Raw genomic sequence first — 24,289 nt, 5'->3', positions numbered from 1 at the left:
CAGGAGGGTGAAGGGTGGGGATGGAAACTCTTTAAGGAAAATGTTCTCTGAATGTGTTAGAACACCCAGAGGGCTGGTTAGAGAGAACATGGATGCTGGGCCTAGCCCTAGGATTTCTTAGTAAATGGCCTGCAGTGGCCCTGAGAACTTGCATTTCCAGCAGGTTCTCCACTGATGCCAATGTTACTGGTCTGAGTACAGAGTTTGAGGACCCATGCCTTAGCGTGTGGCATGCTGAGGAGGTGTCTTTGAAAGTGAGACTAAAAGGAAGAGAAGGAGGCAATCAGGAGAAGGGCTGGGGCTCATGAATTCCAGATGGAGGGAATAGCATGTGTGAGGGCCCCAGGTGGGAGGGAACCTGGCACAAAGGAAAGGGGCCGGTGTGCCTGGGATGTGGAGAGCACAGGAGGAGAGCGGCGCTTCTCCAACTTCTCAAGCAGAACTGACGCTCTGCATGTGTCTATTATAGCACTTTATCACCTCCCACTGTAATCCTTTCTTCTGCCTCAGCCACTTGGGAAGGAGCCCCTCCGAGGCACATCTGTGTCACTGTCATCCACAGCCCCCTGAGACCTTTCAGAGGAAATGCTGGGGGATTTGGGCAGGGTGGTTATATTTTAGTGTTCTAGCTTTTTCTCTAGGCTATAAGCAAGGAGCGGTTTGTTCGTTGTTTCTATGGCACAGCCCATCCCTTCCCTTTTCTTTAGGCATTTTCCACCATAACCATCCTCTAAACCAAATTCCCTTCTCCCTAGTTCCTGCTACCTACATAGATTTTTAGCTCATTTGGTGACAGCAAGAAAATTCCTGTAAGTTAGGAGGCCCCTCCTCACCTGTCCTACCCAAGCTCCGGAGTTGGGGTGGGATGTGGGGCATGGGGGTGCTACAGGTGTCCAGAGGCTGTCAAGGCTGAACCCCCAGCACATCCCTTCAGCTGTGGGAGGAAGATGTGGACATAGTGAGAGTCAGCAGAATTCCCTCCCTCAAAAATGCTGCTACTGGGTGGCTGAGCAGCCTTTGGAGGTGGCCCACCTTGAGGGCATGAGGGGAGCAATGCAGGTCTGGGAGGGGGAGAACTTTGGAGACCACCACCATCAGAAGGCCCTCTACCACATCCTGCCTATCAACCATTCCCCTTCCCACCCCGGGAAGCAGAGTGAGGGAGGAATCAGGTTTAGGGGGCAAGAACCACCATGTATGAGAATGTGAGAGTATGGGTTTGATTTTGGTTTCTAATTACCCTTCCCTCTTTCTTCCTGGAGAATAGGATGTATATACCCTCTACTGTGGATGGCAGAAGGGCTTTGGGAAAACATAGACAAGAGAGGGATAACACCCCAGCTAATTTTTCAAAAACATCCCATTTCTCAAGCCTTGGGAAAATATGGTAGGTAGATCTCTGGTTCTCAGACTTTAGCATGAATCAGAATCCCTAAGAGGGTGTGTTAGAACCCAGACTGCCACCTCTAGAGTTTGTGATTCAGCAGGTCTGGAGTGGGGCTTGAGAATCTGCGTTTCTAACAAGATTCCCGGTGATATAGCAGCTGGTCTGAGGACCACACTCTGAGAACCCCTGCTTTAGCACAACACCCATCTTACTGGATGCTAAGAATCTCTCAATTGTTACAGGGGAAAGGTTATTTGTCTTATATGTACTTTACCCAAGCATCCCATTTGGGAAGATGAGTTAACATCCTCCTAAATATAGAACCTGAAACCCTCCAAGCTCCCAGTTCCATGGAGAGACAAAGACATGTGTTTCCAAGAGGCCATGAGACAAAAGCTGGCCCTGGGAGAAGACAGAAGGGTTCAGGGAGACAGGGAAGGGAAAACTTTTTGTTTTTCCACTGCATAATTTTAGAACTAATGCAAGTATTTCAAACACAATTGATTGAGTATTTCTTAGCCTCAGGGAAGGCAGCTTCTGCCCAGAAGGGAGTGACGCACATAGCAAATGCCACAAGCGGTGGGAGAGGAGAATGGGATAGGCCTTAGAGCCCAAAGTACTGGATTTGGCCCCAGCACTGCTCTGGGACCTTCGAGGGGGATTGCTTTACCAGCGTGAATGTGTTCTAATGAAACTGAGCTCGAAAGGGTCATGAGGGTCAAAGGAGCTATGGTGGATGACAATGCAGAACACTGTGTGGGTGACAGTTCCAGTGAAGCCAACCTGAGCTGCCTTTGTTTCCACAGGAAGGACCAGTACCTCCTCTCGCCCGTGAACTGTTGGTATCTGGTCCTGCATCAGACCAGGCGGGAGAGTCGAGATCATGCCACCCTCAATGACATCTTCATGAACAATGTCATCGTCCGCCTCTCACAGATCAGCGAGGATGTCATCAGACTCTTCAAAAAGGTGGGCAAGGGGGCCACTCCACCTGCTCAGATATCTCTGCCCCAGGCTGACCATGACAAAATTGCCAGCCAGATATGGTTTGGGGGCATAGGACCAGGAGGGCATGTGTGTTGTAGGGTTCAAGGGCCAAGGTCTAGATGTGGTGTCCCAGACTCTGAGTCTGAATCCTAGATATGGCTGGTGGCCTCAGCCACTTCAGCCACCACCTGCACAAAAATAAAAATTTCTGCATGGTTGGCAAGTACCACATGTTCATCATAGGAAATTTGGAAAGATGGCCATGAGCACACACAAAAATTAAAATCACCAGGAATGTTATCACTGCAATCATCACTTTGGTGCCATAGGGATTTCTTTATACAAACATAGGCAAATACATTTTCTGTTAAGTTCTCATATGTATATGTTTTCCAGAATACATTTCCTGAATGAGATGAGACTGCATATATGATTTTACTCTCTGCTTATGTCATATGATAAATTATTTAACACTGCATCACAGAATTTTTGCATGTCAGTAAATTTATTTCTATGCCATTTTTTAATGATTCTGTAGTATTTCCTGATACAACTTACTGTAATTTGTTTAATCAATCTTTTATTGTTGAACACTCAGCTTATTTCCATTATTTTACTCTTCTAAATAACACTGGGGTGAGCTGCTTTGTATGTTTGCTTTTTTCACATTCACTGCCATTATCTTATGGTTAGTTTCTGCAGCAGGACTTTTTAGGTCAAAAGTTTGCTCATTTTTAAGGTTTTTAATAAAGTGCATGGTTGCTTTCAGGAGGTTTTACTCATATAAATGCCCAGAAGGCCAGTGCGCAGGGAGCAGTCACTTGTATGTGCCCCGAGTTGTCTGTGTCCCAAGCTCCTTGCACAGTCCCTGGCAAACACCAGACACTGTGGAAATGTTTGTAGAACCGAACCCACCTCTGTGGACTTCAGTTTCCTTCTCTGCAAAATGGGCTCATCCTCTAGCCTCTGTGAGCCTCCTCTTCTGTGTTGGTCAGAAGGAGTTAAGATCAACTACTTCCCAGGGACAGAGCGAGGGCTGAAGGAAACCAAGGAAACCGCCCTGGCATGAAGGAGGGGAGGTGTTATTGAGGGAGTGGCTCAGGGTGGTCTCTCAGTCAAGAGTTCTTAAATTTCTGGATTCACGATCCTGGTTCCTTCGTTTACTACTGGGTGTCCGGGCATTGTTACTTTAACTCTGTGTCTCAGTTTCTTCATTTGTGAGATGGGGATAAAAAGATGCACAGGGCAGTGGGGAGGATTAAGAAGGTGTTAACCCCAAAAAGTTAGGCATGGAGAACGAGTGTTCAGGCAAGCTGGCTACCATTGTACCAACCAGTCCGTAAGACTGTTCCTACTGAAATTATCGAGGCCGGCTGTTCTTGCCAGGCGCCAATTTTAGGGATTAGGTGACCTGGGATTGCTAGAAGCACAGGGAAGAGGACAAATTGATTTGAAATGTAATAATCTGTCTGTGGTCTGTATTTGGATTGTCCACTTGGAGGATGACTTATACAGTGGAACTGTAATCACAGGCTCGTTCCCTCCCACTGCACAATTTGCGCTGGTCCCTTCCTGGGGCCGTGTTTATGAAATGTCGTCCAAGTTGAATATTTGTGTAAGCAAACATAATTAGAAAGGTAAATACAGGGCAATAAAGAGAAAAAACCATGGTGGTTTGCAAAGCCAGGCTGAGGTGATTCCGGTCACTCACTCTGGTCCTCAGCTCCCGCCTGCGGCTGCTGTCACATCTTTTTTCCTGGGTGGGAGTGACTCGGAGAGGAAGGGTCATCAGGGCCGTTAGGAAACGAAGGGTCTTTTTCCTGACTGAGCCCTGGGACAAGTGAGATAAATCTTTTCAGTTCTCATTTAGGCTGACAGCAGCATCATTGGTGATGGAGGTTAACAGGGTAGAAAATAATGAAAAAAGGTCGACAGCTGAGCTTCTGGCTGCCTCGTTACCAGGCCACAGCTGGGAGGGCAACAAAGGAAGCGACCTGGCCCCTGTGGGCTGGGAGAGAGCTGGGGATGGGCCTGGCTGGCAGACTTAACACAGTGCCGTCCCTTTGTGTCACATCAGTGATAGATAATCTCGGCACCGAGGCTGCCCTCCTTCTGTACTAATAGATCCCACAGACCTTGGTACAACGAGGGGGCCAGCCCCTGGTCAGACTGGGGGGGCGGTCGTCAGTCACCCGACTCTATAGATGAGGAGGTCTAGCCCACAAACCTGCAAGAGAACCCAGACTTGTCCACTTTTGGCCTGTGGTCACCACCAGCAGGAGGCAGTCTGGCTGGGTTTTGGGAATTTGTTCCAGAACTGCTCCTCACTGACTTATGAACCTGGGCAAGTCTCTGAGCCCTCTGAGCCTCCACGTTGACATCTGGGAGATGGAGGCGGTGACAGTGCCCACTTCAGGGGCCTGCTTGGAGGAGCCGAGGTAGGCCAAGTGTCCAGCACAGGCCTGGTATCCAGCAGGTACTCATTCAGTGGCGGCTCAATCTTGATCCTAAAGAATTGGACAACCTCCCCATTCCTGAGCTGGGTCCTAGGACTCTGGTGGGTGTTCTCACCAACTCATGCTCTGCAGGAGGTGAGAGTAGCTTCCAGGCCAGGTGTCCTTCCTGGGCTTGGGACTGGGGCAGTGACTGTGCCTGCTGGCTTTTCCCAGACTCAGGATGCTCTTTGACTTCATAACTTACCTCCTCACGATGCTCCAGCCCCCCTTTCACAGTGCAGTCTCCTCTGATGACTAGAGGCAGCACTTCAAATTCTGTGAGCCATCCCAGCATTCCTGTGGGTGGGTGGACAAATGCTTGCAGGTGGCCCTTGCTTTAAGTGTCAGATAAAGATCTGTCATAGCAAAAGGAACTGGCTGAGACCTTAGACACCATCCTAGTGGTCAGGGCTCTTATGGTGAAACCTGGCTCAGCTGGCTTGAAGGAAGAAAGGCACTTAACCTCTAGCCAAGGCGTTGGGGCTTCAGGGGCACAAAAGAACTTCATTTCTCTGCAACTCAGCTCCGATGTTCTCTGTTTTCTAATATGTTTTTGGCGTGGGGTGAAGGGCTCTCTTGTAGTCTCTCTCCATGTGGTCATGGAGACAACCGTGTCCTCTCTCCATGTGGTGAGAGACAACTGCATGGCCTCTGCAGCTCTGGGCTCACATTCCCACCTGCTTCAAGTCCTATAGAAATTGAGAGAGCTTGTCTCCCAGAATGGAGCCTTCTGGGCTCTGACTGCCCAGCATGGGTCACGCTTGCTCTCCTGGAGCTGCCCCGGTGGCCAGCAAGATGCTGTGCTCTGACTGATGGGGCCTGGAAACATCCCCACCCCGAAGCTGGGTGTGCATTCAACTCCACCCAACCCATGGAGTCTTCTTACAAGAAGGGAGAGAGGTGCCTGGGTGGCTCAATTAAGCATCTGATTCTTGATTTTGGCTCAGGTCACTATCTCAGGGTCATGAGCTTGAGCCTTGCATTGGGCTCTGCTTAAGATTCTCTCTTCCTCTGCCCCATCCACCCCACCTCTGCTTGCTTTTGCTTTCACTCTGTCTCCCTCTCTTAAAAAAAAAATAAAAGAAGGGAGAAATAAAACAATAGATGTCCACTAGGTCTCTGTTCCAGTCCCTTTATCATCCTCTGAAGTTTTCCCTCTGCTAGATGTCCCTCATAAAGGACATTCATTATCTCTCACGATGGCTCTTTCCATTTGGGATCAATCATGATTAATAGAAAAGGGAATTCTCAGTGTTGACACTCATGGTCCTGGTTACATCCTGAGGGCCACACAGATCAGTCCACATGGAAACTTGTCTATTGCTTGAGGACAGAAATCATGACCGCCTCCCAGCCGGTCTTCCCCACCTCTGGGTAGATATTCCAGGTCCCTTCAGTTTTCCCCTGTGATTTGGCTTTGTGTTTTCCCCTCAACCTAGGTCACACCCTAGGCTTTCCTAGCCTGCACAAGTTAACATTCAGAACCATTCAGAATACTCAAGGAAAGTTTGACCAGCTAAGAGTAGAGCAGGGCTCTCTAGACCCATTATTTCTAATAATGAAATTTATGCAGGCATTCGCTTTTTTGACCTTAGTCTCGTCACATGGTTGGCTCCCTCTAAGCTACCTGCGTGAATCCCCAGGTATTTTCATGCCAACTGTTTTTTTAATCTGTCTTACAAATTCTGTACTTGTGTTTCTTTATATTTGGTCTTTTAAAACTTCATTTTATTTGATTCTGGTCAAATGGGATCAGTGTTTTTATTTAAGTGATTTTTCAAGCAGCAGGTCCTAATTCCTCCTCTATGGGGAAAGCCTGTTTTATAGCTTCTCCATGTTTTCCTCTGTGATACCTTCTGCTGTGTGTCAATTCTTTAACCCCATGTTTGAGTCTTCTTAACCTTCTTAGTGGAGAGGTGGAAAGTGGGTCAGAGGGTTGAGGGTGAGTTCATAGTGGGGATGACCTTTGAGTTGGGCATTGAAGGATGAATAGGAGTCTGCCAAGTGGGGAAAGGAGGTTCAAAGTTCAGTGTTCAGAGAAAGTCAAGGGCAAAGGGGTAGAGTATATCATGATGGAGGTCCAAGGCAACTCAGAAGGGAGGCTGCAAAATGTCAGGCGTCCACTGATTTTGGTTCTTAAGGACAATCTGCATGGCCCTCACTATGTTAAGAAAAATTAAACCAATATTTAAAAACTGGGAGATTTCACATAAAAATTAGCACTTTGTGTTTCTCTTCAAAAATTAGAAGTTCTGAGGCTCATCTGGGTGGCTAAGCTGGTTAAACATTTGACTCTTGATTTTGACTCAGGTCATGATCTCAGGATCATGAGATTGAGGGCCACGTTGGGCTCTGTGCTCAGCGGGGAGTCTGTTGAAGATTCTCTCTCTCTTTCTCATTCGTCCTCTGCACTTTGCCCATTGTGCACACTCTCTCTAAAATAACAAATAAATTAAAGGAATAAAAATAAAAAAGAAACTTTGCCAATATCAGATCCACATGGGTTGTCCATATTTGGTAGTAGTTGGCTGGAACTGAGTAGCTGGTAGCCCCTTTAGGCAGGGCACACTGTCCCCACCATCCCAGGGTCCCTGCTTTTGTCTGGTGTAGCACACCTGCTTGGCTCCTTTATTTTGCCTCCCTGACCCTTTTGGCATTTGAATTTGTGGCCTCATTTTTAAGCACGATCCACAAATTTGAGCATCAGAAACACCACCTCGTGGTCTTGTTAAATAGGTTGCTAGGCCCCATTGCCACAGGGTCTGATTTGGGAGAGTGGAGAATGGCCCCAGAATCTGCCTTTCTCAGAAGCTCCCCAGTACTGCTGCTGCTGCTGCTGCTGCAGTCTGGGGACCGCATATGGAGAATGGCTTACCTTGTTTTACAGGTGAGGAAACTGAGGCCTACCTCTGGTAAGCACAGAGTCTGGCCCTGAACACAGGTTTTCCACGCCAGCTCCTATACTGAATCCGCTAACCCCTGCAGAGCCCCGGTGGGGAGGGTCCATCTGCATCCTGCCTGCTTTCCCTTCCTGCCCCTATGGTGTCTGAGATGGGGCATGGAAGCCCATTCATTCCATTTTCAGTCTCAGCCTCCTTAACAATAGCCATCCATTATTCTATGCTCTGATGCCTGCAGAATTTAATTACTTGCCTGGCCGTGAAGTGAATTTGATTGTTGGGAACTGTGGCGTTCTGGAGGAAGCACTAATGAGGAAAGACTCTTAGCAGAGACGACAAGGCATCTGGGGGGCTGGTGTTTGAAAGCAGCCATTCACTGTGTGGCAATAGGTCTTGGTCTTCAGTGAGGTTTTCGTTCCCGCCTCGAAGATGTCCGTCGCATTTCATAAATAAATCAGGGCTTTTGTGCCCAATAATTGCCTTGCTTTGTAACCAAGATCAAAAGCACCCATGGCCTTGGATTCAAAGCCAAGTTTATTTTTTATTTCTTGGTTACAGGAGAGAGTGAGGGTTTGCATGCTGGCGGGTCCAGCTAGGAGGCCTGAATAGAGAGAGAGAGAGAGAGAGAGAGCAAAGTGGGCAAACTGCCAAGGGAATGAGAAACCTTCAGCCAATCCCCACTGGCTACCAGGGAGACAAAGTCATGAACACTCACTCTGCTAGTAGAGCCTGCTGAGCTGGTCCCCATCAGGCATTCTCAACTCATTCGATAAACATATATCGGTGCTATCATGATGGTAGGTAAACAATATAGAAAGCATACAGTGAGTGCTTACTGTGTGCTGGGCTCTGGACTAAGCACTCCATAGATATTCAATTCTGAAGGCCTAAGTGCAAGATGCCATCACCATCCCATTTTACAGATGCGGGAACTGATACTCATAAAGGTGAGCTGGGATTTGAGTTCAGATGTGGTTGACTAGAGCCCATGCTTGGTGGTAGATAGTTGCTAAAGAAGACAGAGATGAGTCAGACACATCGCCCTCTTGGGGAGATCACTGTAGAACACTGTAGAACAGAAGCAAAGACACAGGTGTGTAACTGTGATTCGAATACAGCAGAGAAGGACATGGGTGCAGAGGGAGAACTTCTAATCTGGGCTGTGGGTTGGGGCTCAGAGAAGGTTGAATGTTGGGGATGCAGAATTTGAAGTGAGTCTTGAAGGATTAGGATTTGTTGCAGTGCAGTTTCCCCCAGGAAGCCAGGATTATAATGCAGAAGTATATTAGTGAGTACTCTTGGGGGTCCCCACCTGCAGAAGGAAAGAAGGAAAGCAGGAGGCAGTGAATGGAGAAGTTGTGCTTTGGTGCAGTCTCAACTAAAGCCTCAGTTGGGGGCGCCTGGGTGGCTCAGTGGGTTAAAGCCTTTGCCTTCGGCTCAGGTCATGATCCTGGGGTCCTGGGATTGAGCCCCGCATCGGGCTCTCTGCTCAGCAGCGAGCCTGCTTTTCCCTTTCTCTGCCTGCCTCTCTGCCTACTTGTGATTTGTGTCTGTCAAATAAATAAATAAAATCTTTAAAAAAAAAAAAAAAAGCCTCAGTTGACTCCTGCGGGGGAGCTCCAAAGTTGGGTGGCCCTTCTGAGTAGGGGCGAGGAGACTGGGCCTTTATCCCTTCTTATTGCTCCCAGAAGCGGGCATGGTCTTGAGCGGATACCTCTTTAGTTAAGGCAGTTCCAAAGAGGGCCAACAGCTGGGGTGTCTGCCAGTAGTGCTCCTCACAGCTAGGGAGCTAAATACTGTGCACCTGAAAGGGACCTGGGTGGCATGTCACTATGTCCACACAGATACGCGGGGATTTGAGAAAAGTCAGACACAGGAATCCAGACCACAGCAAAGGCTAGTGGACAGAAGTTTCTGGGTGCTGCAGCATGGACAGGTAGGTTGGTGTTGCTGTTCGGTGCAGTGCTTAGGGCTGTAGACAGATTCTCTAGCTCAGTCCTGGTTCTGCCACTTTCTGGCCTTTTGAGCTCAGCCTAAACTCTCAATCTTCTAAGTTTTGTCATTTTCTTTATTTTTTCTTTTTTTTTTTTTTTTAAAGATTTTATTTATTTATTTGACAGACAGAGATCACAAGTAGAGAGGCAGGCAGGGAGAGAGAGGAAGGGAAGCAGGCTCTTTGCCGAGCAGAGAGCCCAATGCGGGGCTCGATCCCAGGACCCTGAGACCATGACCTGAGCAAAGGCAGAGGCTCAACCCACTGAGCCACCCAGGCACCCCAGTTTTGTCATTTTCAAGATGAAGCTAATAATAACTTCCTTTATGGGGTTGTTGTAAGGATTGAAAAAAGATGATCTAAAACCACTAGCTGGTACACGGTAAGCAATCAGTAAATATTAGCTATTACTAGGAAGGTTCTTGGGATTTTGAGAGAGAACATAGGGAGACTTAAGTTTGGAGATGGAGTGAAGAAGTATTTTATTCAGGGCACACAGGTTAAACAAAGGGTAAGAAATAAGAAAATATGCTCGGGAAGCCACTCACTGATTAGTTTTAAATGATGGTGGCCTTGTCTCTTTTATAACCTCATTTCTTTTTTTTTTTGCCTTATATTGGCTAGGACCTCCATCTAGGAATGGGAGAGAAATGGTATTTTTAATTTTTACTTTTTAATTTTTTAAAAAGATTTATTTATTTGAGAAAGAGAGACAGAGAGAGAAAGAGAATAAGCCCACGAGCAAGTGCAGGGAGGGGCAAAAGGAGAGAGAGAATCCTGAAGCAGACTCCCCATTGAGTGCTCAGCCTGATGTGGGGCTCAATCCCAGGACCCTGAGATCATGACCCGGGCCTAGATCAAGAGTGGACCACTTAACCAACTGAGCCACCTGGGTGCCCCGGTATTTTGACTTTGAAAAGTCATGCTTCTAACTCTTCATCATTTAGGACAAAAACTCTTAGCAAATAGAAATAAATAGGAACATCCTTAGCCTGTTAGGATATTTATCAAAAGCCTACAGCAAATATCATACTTCCCACTGAAGAGAATTCAGTAAAATGGTTTGCTACAGAAATTAATAATGTTACTGTATGTCAGCTATGTCCAATTAGAAAATGTAATTTAAAAAGTGCATACATCAGAAAACAAGAATGATTGAAAATTAATGCCATTACTGCTACAAATTAGCTACATCCTGGAAGTTTTGATGAGTGATGCTTTCATTGTCATGTGGATATAAATATTTCATAATTTCCATGGCAACTTCTTCTTTGACCCATGCATTATTCAGAACTATGTTTATTTTAGTTCCAAAGGTTTTTTTTTTTAAAGCTTTGCACTTACTTTTACTTTCTAACTTTATCTCCATGTGCTAAGAAAATAAGATCTGTAGGTTGTATTTTTGTATTTTTTATTTTTGTTGAAACATTTGCCTTATCAGATATCAAGACTTCCTCTACAGTGATAGTCAGGAAAATAGCAGGTACTAGAGGAGCACTAGGTCCGCTGACTAATGGAAGAACAGAATCTTTTGCAAATGGGAGCACAGTAAGTGACAGTGGTGCATTATGGATTGGTCATGGGGGAGTGTAGACTCTTTGGAAATAGGGTGGTTTCCATTGGTTGTCATTTTGGGGGCTATGTTTAGGAATGATTTTACACATACGCACACATATATATTTTTTGTATAGAAAAATAAAACCTCTACTTTAGTTCACAAAAATATATTCTAGATAGATTAAAGCACTAGAGGTGAAAAGCAGAACTTTGAAACTATAGAAGAAAATATAGGAGGTTATATTTAAAACCTTGGTGGTGGGACGCCTGGGTGGCTCAGTGGGTTAAGCCGCTGCCTTCGGCTCAGGTCATGATCTCAGGGTCCTGGGATCGAGCCCCACATCGGGCTCTCTGCTCAGCAGGGAGCCTACTTCCTCCTCTCTCTCTGCCTGCCTCTCTGCCTACTTGTGATCTCTGTCTGTCAAATAAATAAATAAAATCTTTAAAAAAAAATAAAATAAAACCTTGGTGGTAGGAAAAGAAACATAAAAAGTAATGTTTCTTCTGCCTAAAGGAAACATAAAAAAGCACAAGCTGTAAAGAAAAATACTGATAAATGCCGTTACAGAAAAAATTTAAAAAATCTTCCTACAACAATAAATAAGTAAAGACAAAACAAAAAGAAACACAGTTTGACTCAGGTTGGTTGGACAGTCCTAAGTGCCGACAAGAGGGGCGTAAGAGGGGCTCTCATAACCTCCTAATAAACATGCAAATCAATCCAGCCCGTTTGGAAAACAACTAGGCAGCATCTAGCAACAGTGAGTGAAGAGGTGTACCCCCTGTGACCCAGCAATTCCATTTTTAAGATCTATAAAAATATTCTAGCATATCACACACACACACACACACACACCCTTTGTATGAGGGTGTTTGCTACACTAGTGTTTATAGTAAACTAGAAAAATCACCTAAATGTCCATCACGAAGGGGATGGCTAAATAAGCTATAGTTAGTCCTGCAGTGGGCTAACATACAATCCAGAAGATAAAGGAATAAGATTTGTATGTATCAGTGTGGACAAAACTGGAAAATGAAATGTTGGGTGAAAAAAGCAAGATGAGCTATGATTTTTTTTTTAAATGTTTGCTTGCTTGCTTTCTTTCTTTCTTTTTTTTTTTTTTTTAAGATTTTATTTATTTATTTGACAGAGAGAGAGCACAAGTAGGCAGAGCAGCAGGCAGAGGGGAAGAGAGAAGCAGGCTCCCTGCCGAGCCAGGAGCCCAATGTGGGACTCGATCCCAGGATCCTGGGGTCATGACCTGAGCCGAAGGCAGCCACTTAACTGATTGAGCCACCCAGGTGTCCCGAGCGATGATGTTTTTAAACAAGTTAAAATGGAAAGTAACAGTTCGTATCGTTTATATTGTGAGATGGTGTGACATAAGGCTATGCAGAGGTGGGCTGTGTAAGAAGACACACTAGCTGAAGAGGAGCGGTTGAGGAATAAGGGAGGAAGAGAGGGAACAAAGACCACTCCGCTTGTATCTGAATATTGTAACGTTTTGCTTTCTAAGAGCATTTGAAGCCAAAATGGAAAAATCCAATTTGGATGGCAAGTTCATGACCATTTGTTATTGTTCTCTCTACTCTTCTGTATGTTTGAAATATTGGAGAGCTGCAATTAAGGGGGGCAAACAGCAAGAGCAGTTGGAGACAGATAAAGGAAGCCCTCGGATCTTAGAATGAGAAGTGGGGCTTTATTTTCTAGACATTGGAGAACCACTAAAGGCTCTTGCATACGGGATGACATAATCAGAGCCAAGTTTAAGAATGATTAATTTGGTATATCTGATGGCTTTGAAAGAGAGATGCTGGGCTCAGGGAGAGCGGCTCCATGTTGTTACACATACACACTTACAGTGCGGATTGGTGGTGAGGGGTAGTAGGAACCTGGATCAGGGAGGGCGATCCGAGAATAGAAACGAAGGAAGGGATGGATGCGCAGGTAGGAGGTGGATGGGGAAGCTTATGGGTAGACAGGAGGATGGATAGAGGCGGCACTGGGTGGTGAGTAGACTGGTGGATGGGTGAATGGGTACAAAGGTGTTGGAATGATGGGTACAGATACTTCTTTTTCAAAGATTTTATTTTTTTATTTGAGAGAGAGAGTTGCAAGTGGGGGCGGGAGCCGAGGGAGAGGGACAAGCAGCCTCCTTGAGTACCGAGCCTGGCGCGGGGCTTGATCCCATGACCCCGAGATAACGATCTGAGCCGTAATCCAGAGTCGGACACTTAACTGACCCAACCACCCAGGCGCCCCGGGTGCATTCCTTTTTGAAGTGCCGATGCAATTTTCATGACATCTTGTTCACAGACAGTGCCAGTGGAATAGATCAGACGATGAAATGACAAGGAGGTGGAAGTCATGTCTTGGGTCAGTGATGCAGCAGTAATAAGCGATTAATCATGTTTTGAATCCAACAAATAAGCCTGACCACATTTGTATTCACCTGGGAGATCGTGTGTGTGTGGGGGGGGGGGCAGCTCAACACTCAGTGCTTTGGGGTTTTCATAGGTATTGGTTTTTCAGGAAGATAGCGTTGTCATGCTCCCCAGGACACAGACTCCCCTTCTCTCTCTCTCAGTTTTTCTCCTTATCTGTAGGACATTCATGGCAATAAAGGAAGGGAGGAAGGAAGGAAAGAAGGAAGGAAGGAAGGAAAAGAAAGAAGACAGACTTACATCAGGGGCATAGTCCAGAAAGATTACTCCTGAATGTGTTCTGCTTCCACAGAGACTCAGGCCAGCCATTCAACCCATCTCCTTTTGCTTTGACCTGGAGGCCAGGGGAAGGGCAGGGACGAGGTCACAGATAACAGAAGATTCTGTAAAATGGCACTTGGCACTGTGTGTTATCTGATATTTACGATGATCCAAAGCAGAGCCTTGTAAATGTCAGCATGCTCTTTATACTAAAGGCAGAGGAGTATCCACGTTTTATAATTATTTTGGAATGTTTGGGGAAAAGAATTCTAAAGGCGCAGAGAGTGCTAATCTTTCCAGTGGAGGCAGCAGCGTGGAGTGGTTGAGGGAATCACATCTACCAGCTCTATGGTCTTGGGCAAATGACTCTACCTTCCCTGAGCTCCTGTATCCTCATCTTTAAAGGGGGGTGGTGAGTGATTTAATGATGGTGTGCCTTCCATAGAGGGCTGATATTAGGCTTAAGTGAGGTGTTGTCTGTAAAGCAGGCGTCACTGGGCCTGGCACATCCTGCGAGATCAATGAACAATAGCTATTATTATTGTCATTATCTATACTGACAAGTATTAGTAGTAATTATAGTCTGAAGCAGTATTATTACCAATGATAGTAAGTATCATTGGTAATAATACTTAGTATTACCAGGAGAGATCCAGAAACTCCTAGCCTGTGAGGTCACTTGTTCATAATCATTCCAAGGTATGCTTGGACTTCCTCAGACTGGTTATTGTAAGCATTTCTAAAAGTGGAAGCCCTCTGCAAACAGCGTCCCAGAGAGATGCTGGGAGTGATTATAGGGGGAGGACGGTGATACTGCCCGGCTCCTGTGTATGCATCGTTGTGGGGGGGGCACTTACCACTGCCCAGCACCTCTGATGAGTGGTCCCTGGGCCTTCCTGCTTCCTGCAGTCTCATCCCAGCCCCGGCAACAGGGGGAAGAGTTCAGGGCTCCAGTGTGCATTCCAGACTTCTTGTGCAGATGACAGCATTTGGAGCTGCAGCACTGGGAGACATAGACTAGTGTGGGAAAGGGAGGAAAAGCAGGAGGTGTCCAGGGCCAGGGAAGGGAGGACAATGGAGGAGAGGGGAAGAGTAACAAGTTCAGATGGAAGGTGGAGCAGAGACAAGGCTACGGGTGATGCTTGGGGACGAGGGGCCAGGACGTGGCAGAATGCCCGCAGCCCAGTTATTGGCAAGCTAGGACACAGCCGGGAGAAACAGCCAGCTAGCTTGTCCAAAACTGCTGTTTCCAGGGATAGGCTGACCTTACGGGACAAACTAGAGAAGCCCCATCCCTCTGAGACACGCCTTTTAGCCTTTGCTTGGGAAATAAGATCACAATTGCTCTGGGAGATGGCCAGTGGTACATATATCATATATTTAAATAGAGAACATCTGTGGGTCTCAAGTTTTGTTATTTGCGTAGAAAACAAGCAGGAGGGTGGAAACACAGTGGAATTTAGAACTAAAGAAGAGAAAAGAAATTTTTAATGTAGTTTTGTTTATTTGTTTCCTTTTGTTTGCTTGGAGCCCCAGAACTAGGAAAGCCACGAACGGTCTCCAAAGTCCCCCAACATGAGCACATCTAGTTGAGCAAAGAGAGATAAACCTTGCTGGAGCAGCCCTGCTCAGGTGGAAGAGAGGCCCCGTGAATAACTGAGAGTTGAGGAAGCCTCTGTCTTACTCCCAGCTTTAACATTTTCTTGAGTATTGTTTAGAATGGTTTCCTTTAGAGAAGTGGAGAGAGTCTTGTCATTAAAACTCAACTTTTTTGGATGGTATTATTTTTCTAGACTTTAGCACTGGAAATGACCCACCTGCTAGTTTGCTTTTTAAAAATGGAACTTGGGGTGCCTGAGTGGCTTCCTCAGGTAAGCAGCTGCCTTTGGCTCAGGTCATGATCCCAGGGTCCTAGGATGGAGTCCCATGTCAGGCTCCCTACTCCGTGGGGAGTCTGCTTCTCTCTCTGCCTGCCACTTACCCTGCTTGTGCTCTCTCTCCCCCTCACTCTCTTTCTGACAAATAAAATAAATAAAATGTTAAAAAAATAAATAAAAATAGAACTTCTCAAACACAGCTCAGGAAGTCCCAGGACCTATAGTAACAGTTTTTGAGGGTTTCCCCCAAAAGTATGATTATCCCTGCATTGAAAAAATAAATCAAACACCCATGGCAAGGTTTTTACAGGGCAAATAAATTGATTTCGCTCAGGAACTGTTGTGTCAAAAAATTTTTTGAGAGTCCATCCCACATTGACATGAATGTGTGGGGTTTTTGGGGGAAAAAAATGAGAGAGATTTTAAAAAGCTCCTTTTGCTCTTTTCTGGTTTCTGATTGCTTCTACGTATTAGTTAGCTTATAAGCAAGCATTTATAGAGCTCCTCTATATGCAAGTCTTAGTGATCAGAACTACAGGAAGCCGCAGTCCCAGCCTTTAATAAGCTTATGCTCTAGTTGGTTGGAATTGGTCCTTTTGCAGGAAAGCTTGTACTTGGAGGGTTTTCAGGAGGCTCTCTAGCTCTGTGGACCTTTCGGTATATTCAGACTGACACAAGCTCAGATTATATCAGTATTCTTTCACTTCAGCAGAATTGATCACCTGTTGGACCCTCTAAACTGAAAGGCCAGAGGCGAAGTCTTGTTTGGACTTCATGAGATCTAGGACACTCATCCTGTTGTCAGGGCCTCGACTCCCCTTCTGGTGGGCAAGAGGGCTGCAGGTAGCCTGAGACTCCTGACATCCTAGCTTAGCAACCCCAGAGGAGGGAGGATCTGAGAGTGTGGCTGTTAGAAAGCTCCTGGGGAGGAGTCTCACTGGCTCAGCCTGGAGTACATTTCTGTGCCTGGGCCAGTCACTAGACACAAGGTGCTGGGGGTACTCTGGTCAGGCTGGGTCCCGTGACTGGTGGACCATCCTGTATGGTGATGCAAGCAGGGGTCCATCTCGCCATATCTCATCAGCTGTTATCAGGAGAAGGAGAAAGGGAGAAGTGAGAGGTGGTCATCATGGCTGATGTCTTTCTAACAGGGCAGGTGGGCCAAGAAGGACCAGGCTGAGGAGAACCAGGTCTGCCCGCAAGTGGGAACGAGGGCCATGATGTGGATTCCTGCACCGGTGGTGGGAAAGTACGCGGGCCGGGCCGGTGGTGTCCTGGCAGAAGCCACACCCTCCTTCGTACCTTCTTTATGGCCAGGACTCATTGCCCTTACAGCCTTGCCATGGCTTCTTTCATCTGTGTGCCTACGTCTCATGCCAAACCCTACAGAAGCAGACCAAAGACATGACAAATGCCATCTTTGGAGTCAGACCAGTCAAAAGCTGAATCCCGGCTCTGCCACTCCCTAGCTGTGCAACCCGGGGCACAAAGGAAACCCTCAAAAACTGTTACTATAGGTCCTGGGACTTCCTGAGCTGTATTTGAGAAGTTCTATTTTTATTTTTTTAACATTTTATTTATTTTATTTGTCAGAAAGAGAGTGAGGGGAGAGAGAGACAGCACAAGCAGGGGAAGTGGCAGGCAGAGAGAGAAGCAGGCTCCCCACGGAGCAGGGAGCCTGACATGGGACTCCATCCTAGGACCCTGGGATCATGACCTGAGCCAAAGGCAGCAACCCCCTTCTGATTCTCCAGCCCTTGTCTCTTAAGTAATAGTACCTATTTAAGGTTTCATTAGGGAATGTATGGAAGTGACTTTGGACAGTATTCGGCAGATGGAAAGTACATCACAAGTGCTAGCTGTAGTGGATAAAGCACAGATGGTGTCTCATTCACCTTTGGGTCTTTCGTACCTAGTTGGGGCTGGTATCCAGTAAGTATTCAATAAGTGCTTGCGTAGATGGAATTGAAGCCAGGTGAGGAACTGGCCACAGAGTTACAAGAGGTGGTAGTACAGGCAGGAGAATGGGAACGGGGAGTGGGCTCTGAGAATTTACAGCAGGCAATGGTGTCGGGGTCCGTGGCGGGGAGGCAGGAGTTTGGGTCTCGGAAGCCAGACTCTTCAGTGGCTCTCAACTGTCAGGGTAGGAGCAGGGCACTTGTTAAAAAGTCACTGTCCCAGGGTCCATCTTAGCAGGTCTGGGATCACTGTCTTTGACGAGCGCCAAGGGATTCGGAGGGCTGCCCCCTAAAGACCCCACTGGTTTCTGGGTCACAAACTCAGATGCCTCCCTGGGCCAGATGGGTGACGTGGATGGGTGAAAGGAGATGCTGGGCGCTGTGGCCAACCAGAGAGCACAAGCCTCATCTAGAGGGAGCCATCCTCCAAGTGGGGACTCGATATTGCCAGGTCTCCTAGTTTTTTCAAGAGAGTCTGAAAATCAAGACTTGTAAATGGAATTTCCTGACTTTTTTAGATGCTGAGAAACAAGTTAAATTTTTGAAAACACCAAAAGGCCAAATAAAACATGTCTGTTGGCCAGAGAAGAGCTGCCACTTGGACTCCTTGGTCTAGGGCCGTGGTTCTCACCCAGGGCAGTTTTGCACCCCAGGGAACATTTGGCTGCATCTTGTCCCAGCTTGGGTGGGGGTAGGGAATGCTACTGGCATCTAGTGGTTAGAGGCCCGGGATGTTGCTAACCCCCCTTCAATACACACGCCATTGCTTCCACCTCAGAGAGTTAGGTGGCCAGAAATGATGTTGAACTGGCATGAGTTGTGGGCAGAAGAAAGAGGCAGGGTCAGAGACATCTGCCACCTGATTTTTACAGAGACAGGACTCTGCCCTTCAACCCTGAGGAGCCCCGGCTGCCATGGCTGGGCCCTTGTTAGTCAGGTAGAATTGTTTTTTCCAGTGTGCACACTTCTGGTAGAAAAGCAGCCTGCCACCCCCAACCTCTACAGGCATGAAAATCATGCTAAAAATTCGAACAATGAGTGCTAATACATTGCCACTTGGGTCCCCAAGGGCTGGGTGTGATGGTCTGCTCAACGTTATCAGGGTTTTGGCCTCCTGTTCCTGGTGGAATGTTTAGTTTGGGCTCCTCATTCAGTAGTTTCTGGAAGTATAGTTGAGAATATTTCCCTTCCCAACCATAACAAAATAACTGTGCAGTTCAGTAACGATTTGCTGAGGGCCTGCTCTGTGGTCCGCCCGGCGCTGGGTGCTATGGGGCAGATGAACAGAGACTCAGGGTGGGGGGGTTCCATGTGGAGGCTTACTGTGCTGTGGAGAAAACCCAAGAACCAGACCGTGAGCCCTCCCCCTGCAGTCCACCCTCCACACACTGGTTGAAGCATTGTTCTGGGCACCAGTCTCTCCCACTTAGAAACATTCTGTGGCTCCAGTTCCACTCTGAATGAAGCCTGCCCTCCGTTAGCCTTGGTGATCTGACCCAGCCTCCATTTCAAGCTTACTTTCTGCTGTTCTGTTGGTGTGCGCCTCTCTTTGCAAACCAAACGTTGCCCTACACCCACTCTCCTGCCCTGCCCTGCCCCCACCTGGAATGCCATCTCTGGCCATTCATGCACAGTGAGATGGCTCTGGTCGTACTCCCCCACCACCCACTTTATCCTCTTTATCTTTCACCCTCTATAGCTCCGTCTGCCTCCTGCCTTATTTATGTTCTTGACCCTTGACCTACCAACTGGGAGATGCTCAAAGGAAAAGCTAATTAAAAATTCAACTATATGTTCCTTTTCTGGGCAACCTGCTAGCCTTTTATCTGGCATCTGGTGGGTCCACTCAGCCTGTGCTGCTAGCTCTTCATCTGTGCCTGGCCCAGTGCCGGGTGCTCCCATAAATGTCATCTCTCTGTGTCCTCACAAGGACTCTGTGACACTGGGCACAGCATCCTACTTTTACAGATAAAAAAATCTAAGGCTAGAGGAGCTTTCACTTCATTCATTCACAGACTCATTCAGTATAGTTAATGAGCACCCACCGTGCCACAGGCTCTGTGGCGTTGCAGGGACATGGGAGTGGGAAACCCAGGAAGCAGATCTGAGACAGCTGAAGTTGGCATCTAGCAGAATGGCGAGGGAACATTCTTGGAGTCCGCACTTTGGGAGGGCGCACTTTTGAGAGAGCAGGCGAAGTCAAGCCATGCTGCAGGCAGCCTTGCTAGAAATCTTAGACAGCTCTGTGAGTAGTTCTAAAGATGGAGAAGCCCTTTAGAGCTGTCCCAGTTGAGAGGGGAGAGGCAGACTTTTATGCCCCCCCACCCATTTGTCATCAGACAGAACCTGTTAGTGCTTGGAAGGGATGTTACCTTGTGTACTGAGGCCATCCCTGAAGGGTGCTCTCGGCTGGGGGCAGTCTTCTGGTAGCCCTCCCAGCAGCTGAGATATCTGAGCACCTGCCCTCAGAGAGAAAAATCTCTTTGTGCTCATGGGACCTTCATTCAAGTGGGGGAAACAAATGATCAATGAATTAACATGTTAAACAAGCAAGGGCATTACACATCCCTTAACACGAAGGACAGAAACAGGTGCTCGCTTTACATACAGGGAAGCTGAGCTGTCCAGAGGTTTAATGGCTTAAAGCCCCACCTCTTGTCCTGGTCTGTGGCACCAAAATTCAGCCCTCTCCACTGTATAACCAGGCCCGTGCTAATCACCTAGAGCCTGAAAAGTCAAGCTAAAGATTGGTCTTCATCTTGTAGGAACTAAGGAGGCTCTGGAGGGAATACTGGCACAGGCATGCAGAACTGGGGACCAGAGTTAGGGACTTCGTTAAGGCACATCTTTGGAAGTCTGGGTCCTGCAGTGATGATGTGCTTGTTCTGGGACTGGTGGTCCCAGATGCGTAGGATGCTTTTGGTTGCAGGTAAAAGAAAACTTTAGCTTCAAGTGACTTAACCAGCAAAACCACAGAAATGGAAGTTGGCTGAAAGGAAGGCTCTGGGTTCACTCAAAGCAGTTTCTCAGCAGCTTAGGAAGAAGCCAGATTTCTTTTGCTCTGCTACCCAAGGTTACTTCCTGTTCTGGTCCTAAGGTGCCTGCTGGTAGCAGCTGGGGCCCTCAGTAGAAAAGCTAAAACCTTCCCTCAGCCATCTAAGTCCTTCTTTTCCATCCAGTTAAGTCACATGCTCAGCCCTGGACTAATAGACCAGAGCATTACAGCTCCTCCCAGAGCTCAGCTGGAGGAATCAAGGAAGCAGAAGGGGTGCTGGGGCTGGATGTTGGGGAGGGAGTCAGCCTTACCTGCTATGGAGAGCAAGATTGAGCCGTTTGAGGGCAGGGCACAGTGACAGACCGGATTGAAGGGGAAGGACCAAAAATTTTTTTCAGAAATAACTCCAGGGTTTCCCGTTGCCATGCTTGGGATGGTATTATCTTGTTGACCAAACTCAAGGGGATGGGGGAATTTCAGGTTTGATTTTGGATAATCTGAGTTTGATGTGACGAGGAAACATTCGAAGTGTATGGTTTTGCAACAAAGTTCTAAGTCTTGGAGCTGGGGCTCCAAGTACTGCAGGACAGAGCCGGGGAGAGGACTACCAAAATGGTGACACGGCTGCAGGCTCCTGAGAAGTGGAAGCTGGAATCAGGACCGTGTGGGGAGTTGGCTGGGGCAGGGCCTGGGAAGGCAAGACTGGTGGGAGTTTGAGAAGCAGGGCTCTCCTGGCCGTGCTGCTTCTAGGAATCCTTCTGACAGGGGTCTTTGCTCATGTGCACAGTGACAAGGTACAAGGATGTTCACCCCATCATTGCCTGAAATGTTAAGAGACTGGAGACAATCTAAATACCCATTGTTATGAAGCTGTTTAATTAATTATGACTCATCTGGTATATGGAACCTCAAGCAGCTGTTTAAAAAAGGCGGATGCAGGACCTCTGTGACTGCAGAGGAAAAATCTCAAACATATGGTTAGGTGGAAAAAAGCAAGATGAAAAGATGGGTATAGAATACTTCCATTTGTGTGAAAAAAAATTACGCACTATCCACACGTGTGTCTGTATATTCATAGACTATTTCTGGAAGGTATCAAAAGAAACTTCTAATAGCCCTTGCATCTGGGTGAGGTTGTGAGAGCTTGGGGGACTTACTTTTTCCTTTTTGCCTTGCTGGCTATTAGTGTTTCTTTAACTTTGTGCATTTATTACATATCGAAAAAGTTAGATCATAAAAATAAATACATAAGAACCTGGGTCTTGGGTGTCAGAGAGGTTAGTGAGACTGAGGACTGAGAGGAGGCTACTGGAGGGTGTCAGAGAGTCCAGAGTCCAGTCAGAGAGGCAAAAGTCAGGGAGAGGGGCCACAGGGGAAACCGAGGCACAGGCTGTCAACTTCCTTGTGAGAATCAGGAATAGAAGGAAGTGGGCATAGCTGGTTGGGTTCGTTGGCCACCACTGCAGATGCACGGGATGCATCTGGGGGATCCAAAGGTTCCCCCAGGAGCTTTGCACAGGAGGTTCTGCTCGGGCTGTGCCGTGGTTTGGGGTTTAGTCCCCTATCTTTAGCCACTAGAGCTGCAGGGAGGTCTAAGCACATCTCTGGACTGCCCAGAGCTTTGTCAGTTTTTTTTTTTTTTAAATAAAGATTTTATTTATTTATTTATTTGACAGAAAGAGATCACAAGTAAGCAGAGAGGCAGGCAGAGAGAGAGAGGAGGAAGCAAGCTCTCCGCGGAGCAGAGAGCCTGATATGGGGCTGGACCCCAGGAGCCTGAGATCATGACCTGAGCTGAAGGCAGAGGCTTTAACCCACTGAGCCACCCAGGCGCCCTGCTTTGTCAGTCTTTTAAGAGACCTTCAGATGGGTGATTTCTGGCTACTGCAGTACCAGAAGCTGAGAGAAAGGCTGTGAGGAAGGAAAAGGAGCCTAGGAAGGCATCATATCTGGTCTTGAGCCTTCCTCTGCTCCTGCTGAGTCCGGGGGCTCCTAACCTCTGTGGGGGAGGGAGGAAGGCTGATCTCTGCCCATCATTGGCTGGTCATACTTGAGCTGAGGGAGCTGAAAGGGGAACACGATGACTCGGCTCTCGGGGAGCAGAGGTCAGGGCTCCCGTTTTCTTCCTCCCTCACTCCCCCACTTCCTTCCTTTCTTCATTCTTCTCTCTCTTTCTTTCTTTTAAATTTAAATTCAAGTATAATTAATGAACAGTGTTGTGGTAGTTTCAGGTGTACAGACTAATGATTCCACAATTCTATACACTAGTGTTCATCACGATAAGGTGCTCTTAGTCCCTTCACCTATTTCACCCAGTCATTCCCCCACCCCCCTCCTCTCTGGCAGCCACCAGCTTGTTCTCTGTATTTAAAAGTCTGTTTTAGGGGGGTTATTTCTTCTTTTGTTTGTTTTGTTTCTTAAATTTCACATATGAGTGAAATCATATGGTATTTTTCTTTCTCTGACTGACTTATTTCATTTAGCATTATACCCTCTAGGCCCATCCATACTGTTGCAAAGGGTAAGATTTCATTCTTTTTGATGGCTGAATAATATTCCATGTATGTATATACCACATCTTTATCCATTCATGAGTGGGCACTTGGACTACTTCCATATCTTGGCTATTGTAAATAATGCTGCAATAAACATAGGGGTGTATATAGCTTTTAGAATTAGTGGTTTTTCTTTGGATAAATACCCACTAGTGGAGTTAATGATTCATGTGGTAATTCTATTTTTAATTTTTAAAGGAACTTCCATACTGCTTTCCACAGTGACTACACCAGTTTGCATTCCCACTAACAGTGCAAAAAGGGTTCTTTTTCTTCACATCCTTGCCAAGACACATTATTTTCAGGACTCCTACTTTCAACATGGAAACTTCACATAATAGTCCAGGCAAAGAGGGAGAGTATTAATCAAAACAATAGTAATAGTAATAATAACAATAAACCTTAAGTAATAGAGAATCCTAGACTCTTCAGGCTGGGTGGGACCTGGAGATAATTTGTTCATTGTTTTCTGAATTGCTTCTCTCAATATACCAAATGTGTAAGAACAAGAATCAGGATCATCTAAACCACATACCACAGCACTCCTTAGAAAGCCCACATACACGAGGGTATGAAAGCCTCTGAAAAGTCCTTTTGTAAGAAAACCTGTTTCCCCTGGTTCAACTAGTTTTTCCCAAGTGCATTTGCTTACAGAAGCCTCTGCCCCCGCCCTTTTTTTTAGTGTAACGCTCAATAGTGACTCCCAGACCAAGTTTTGGGAGGTGATGCTTTAGTTTAAGCTTCTTATTTTGCAGATGGTAAGGAAGGCTCCAAGCCCACATGGCCAGTCAGTGATACAGTGGAGGCAACAACCCTGATCCTGCCTTGTGCTCCGTAGCCTTTCTGTTAACCTCTATTGTTCATGATGAATTGAGATGT

At 46.8% G+C, this 24,289-nt stretch overlaps 1 protein-coding gene across 5 annotated transcripts in view; it reads left to right on the top strand.

Annotated features, from left to right (window-relative positions):
• SRGAP3 (SLIT-ROBO Rho GTPase activating protein 3) overlaps nucleotides 1–24,289 on the top strand; it is a 253,286-nt gene that overhangs the window by 138,662 nt on the left and 90,335 nt on the right. For all 5 annotated transcript variants that reach the window (XM_032326257.1, XM_032326255.1, XM_032326246.1 and 2 more), the window contains exon 3: nucleotides 2,194–2,356. In XM_032326257.1, coding sequence (XP_032182148.1) covers nucleotides 2,194–2,356 — 163 coding nt within the window. The remainder of the gene's footprint in view (nucleotides 1–2,193; nucleotides 2,357–24,289) is intronic.

The sequence above is a fragment of the Mustela erminea genome, chromosome 1, assembly GCF_009829155.1.
Source record: "Mustela erminea isolate mMusErm1 chromosome 1, mMusErm1.Pri, whole genome shotgun sequence".
NCBI lineage: Eukaryota > Metazoa > Chordata > Mammalia > Carnivora > Mustelidae > Mustela > Mustela erminea.
This window is presented reverse-complemented; position numbering and strand designations above follow the sequence as displayed.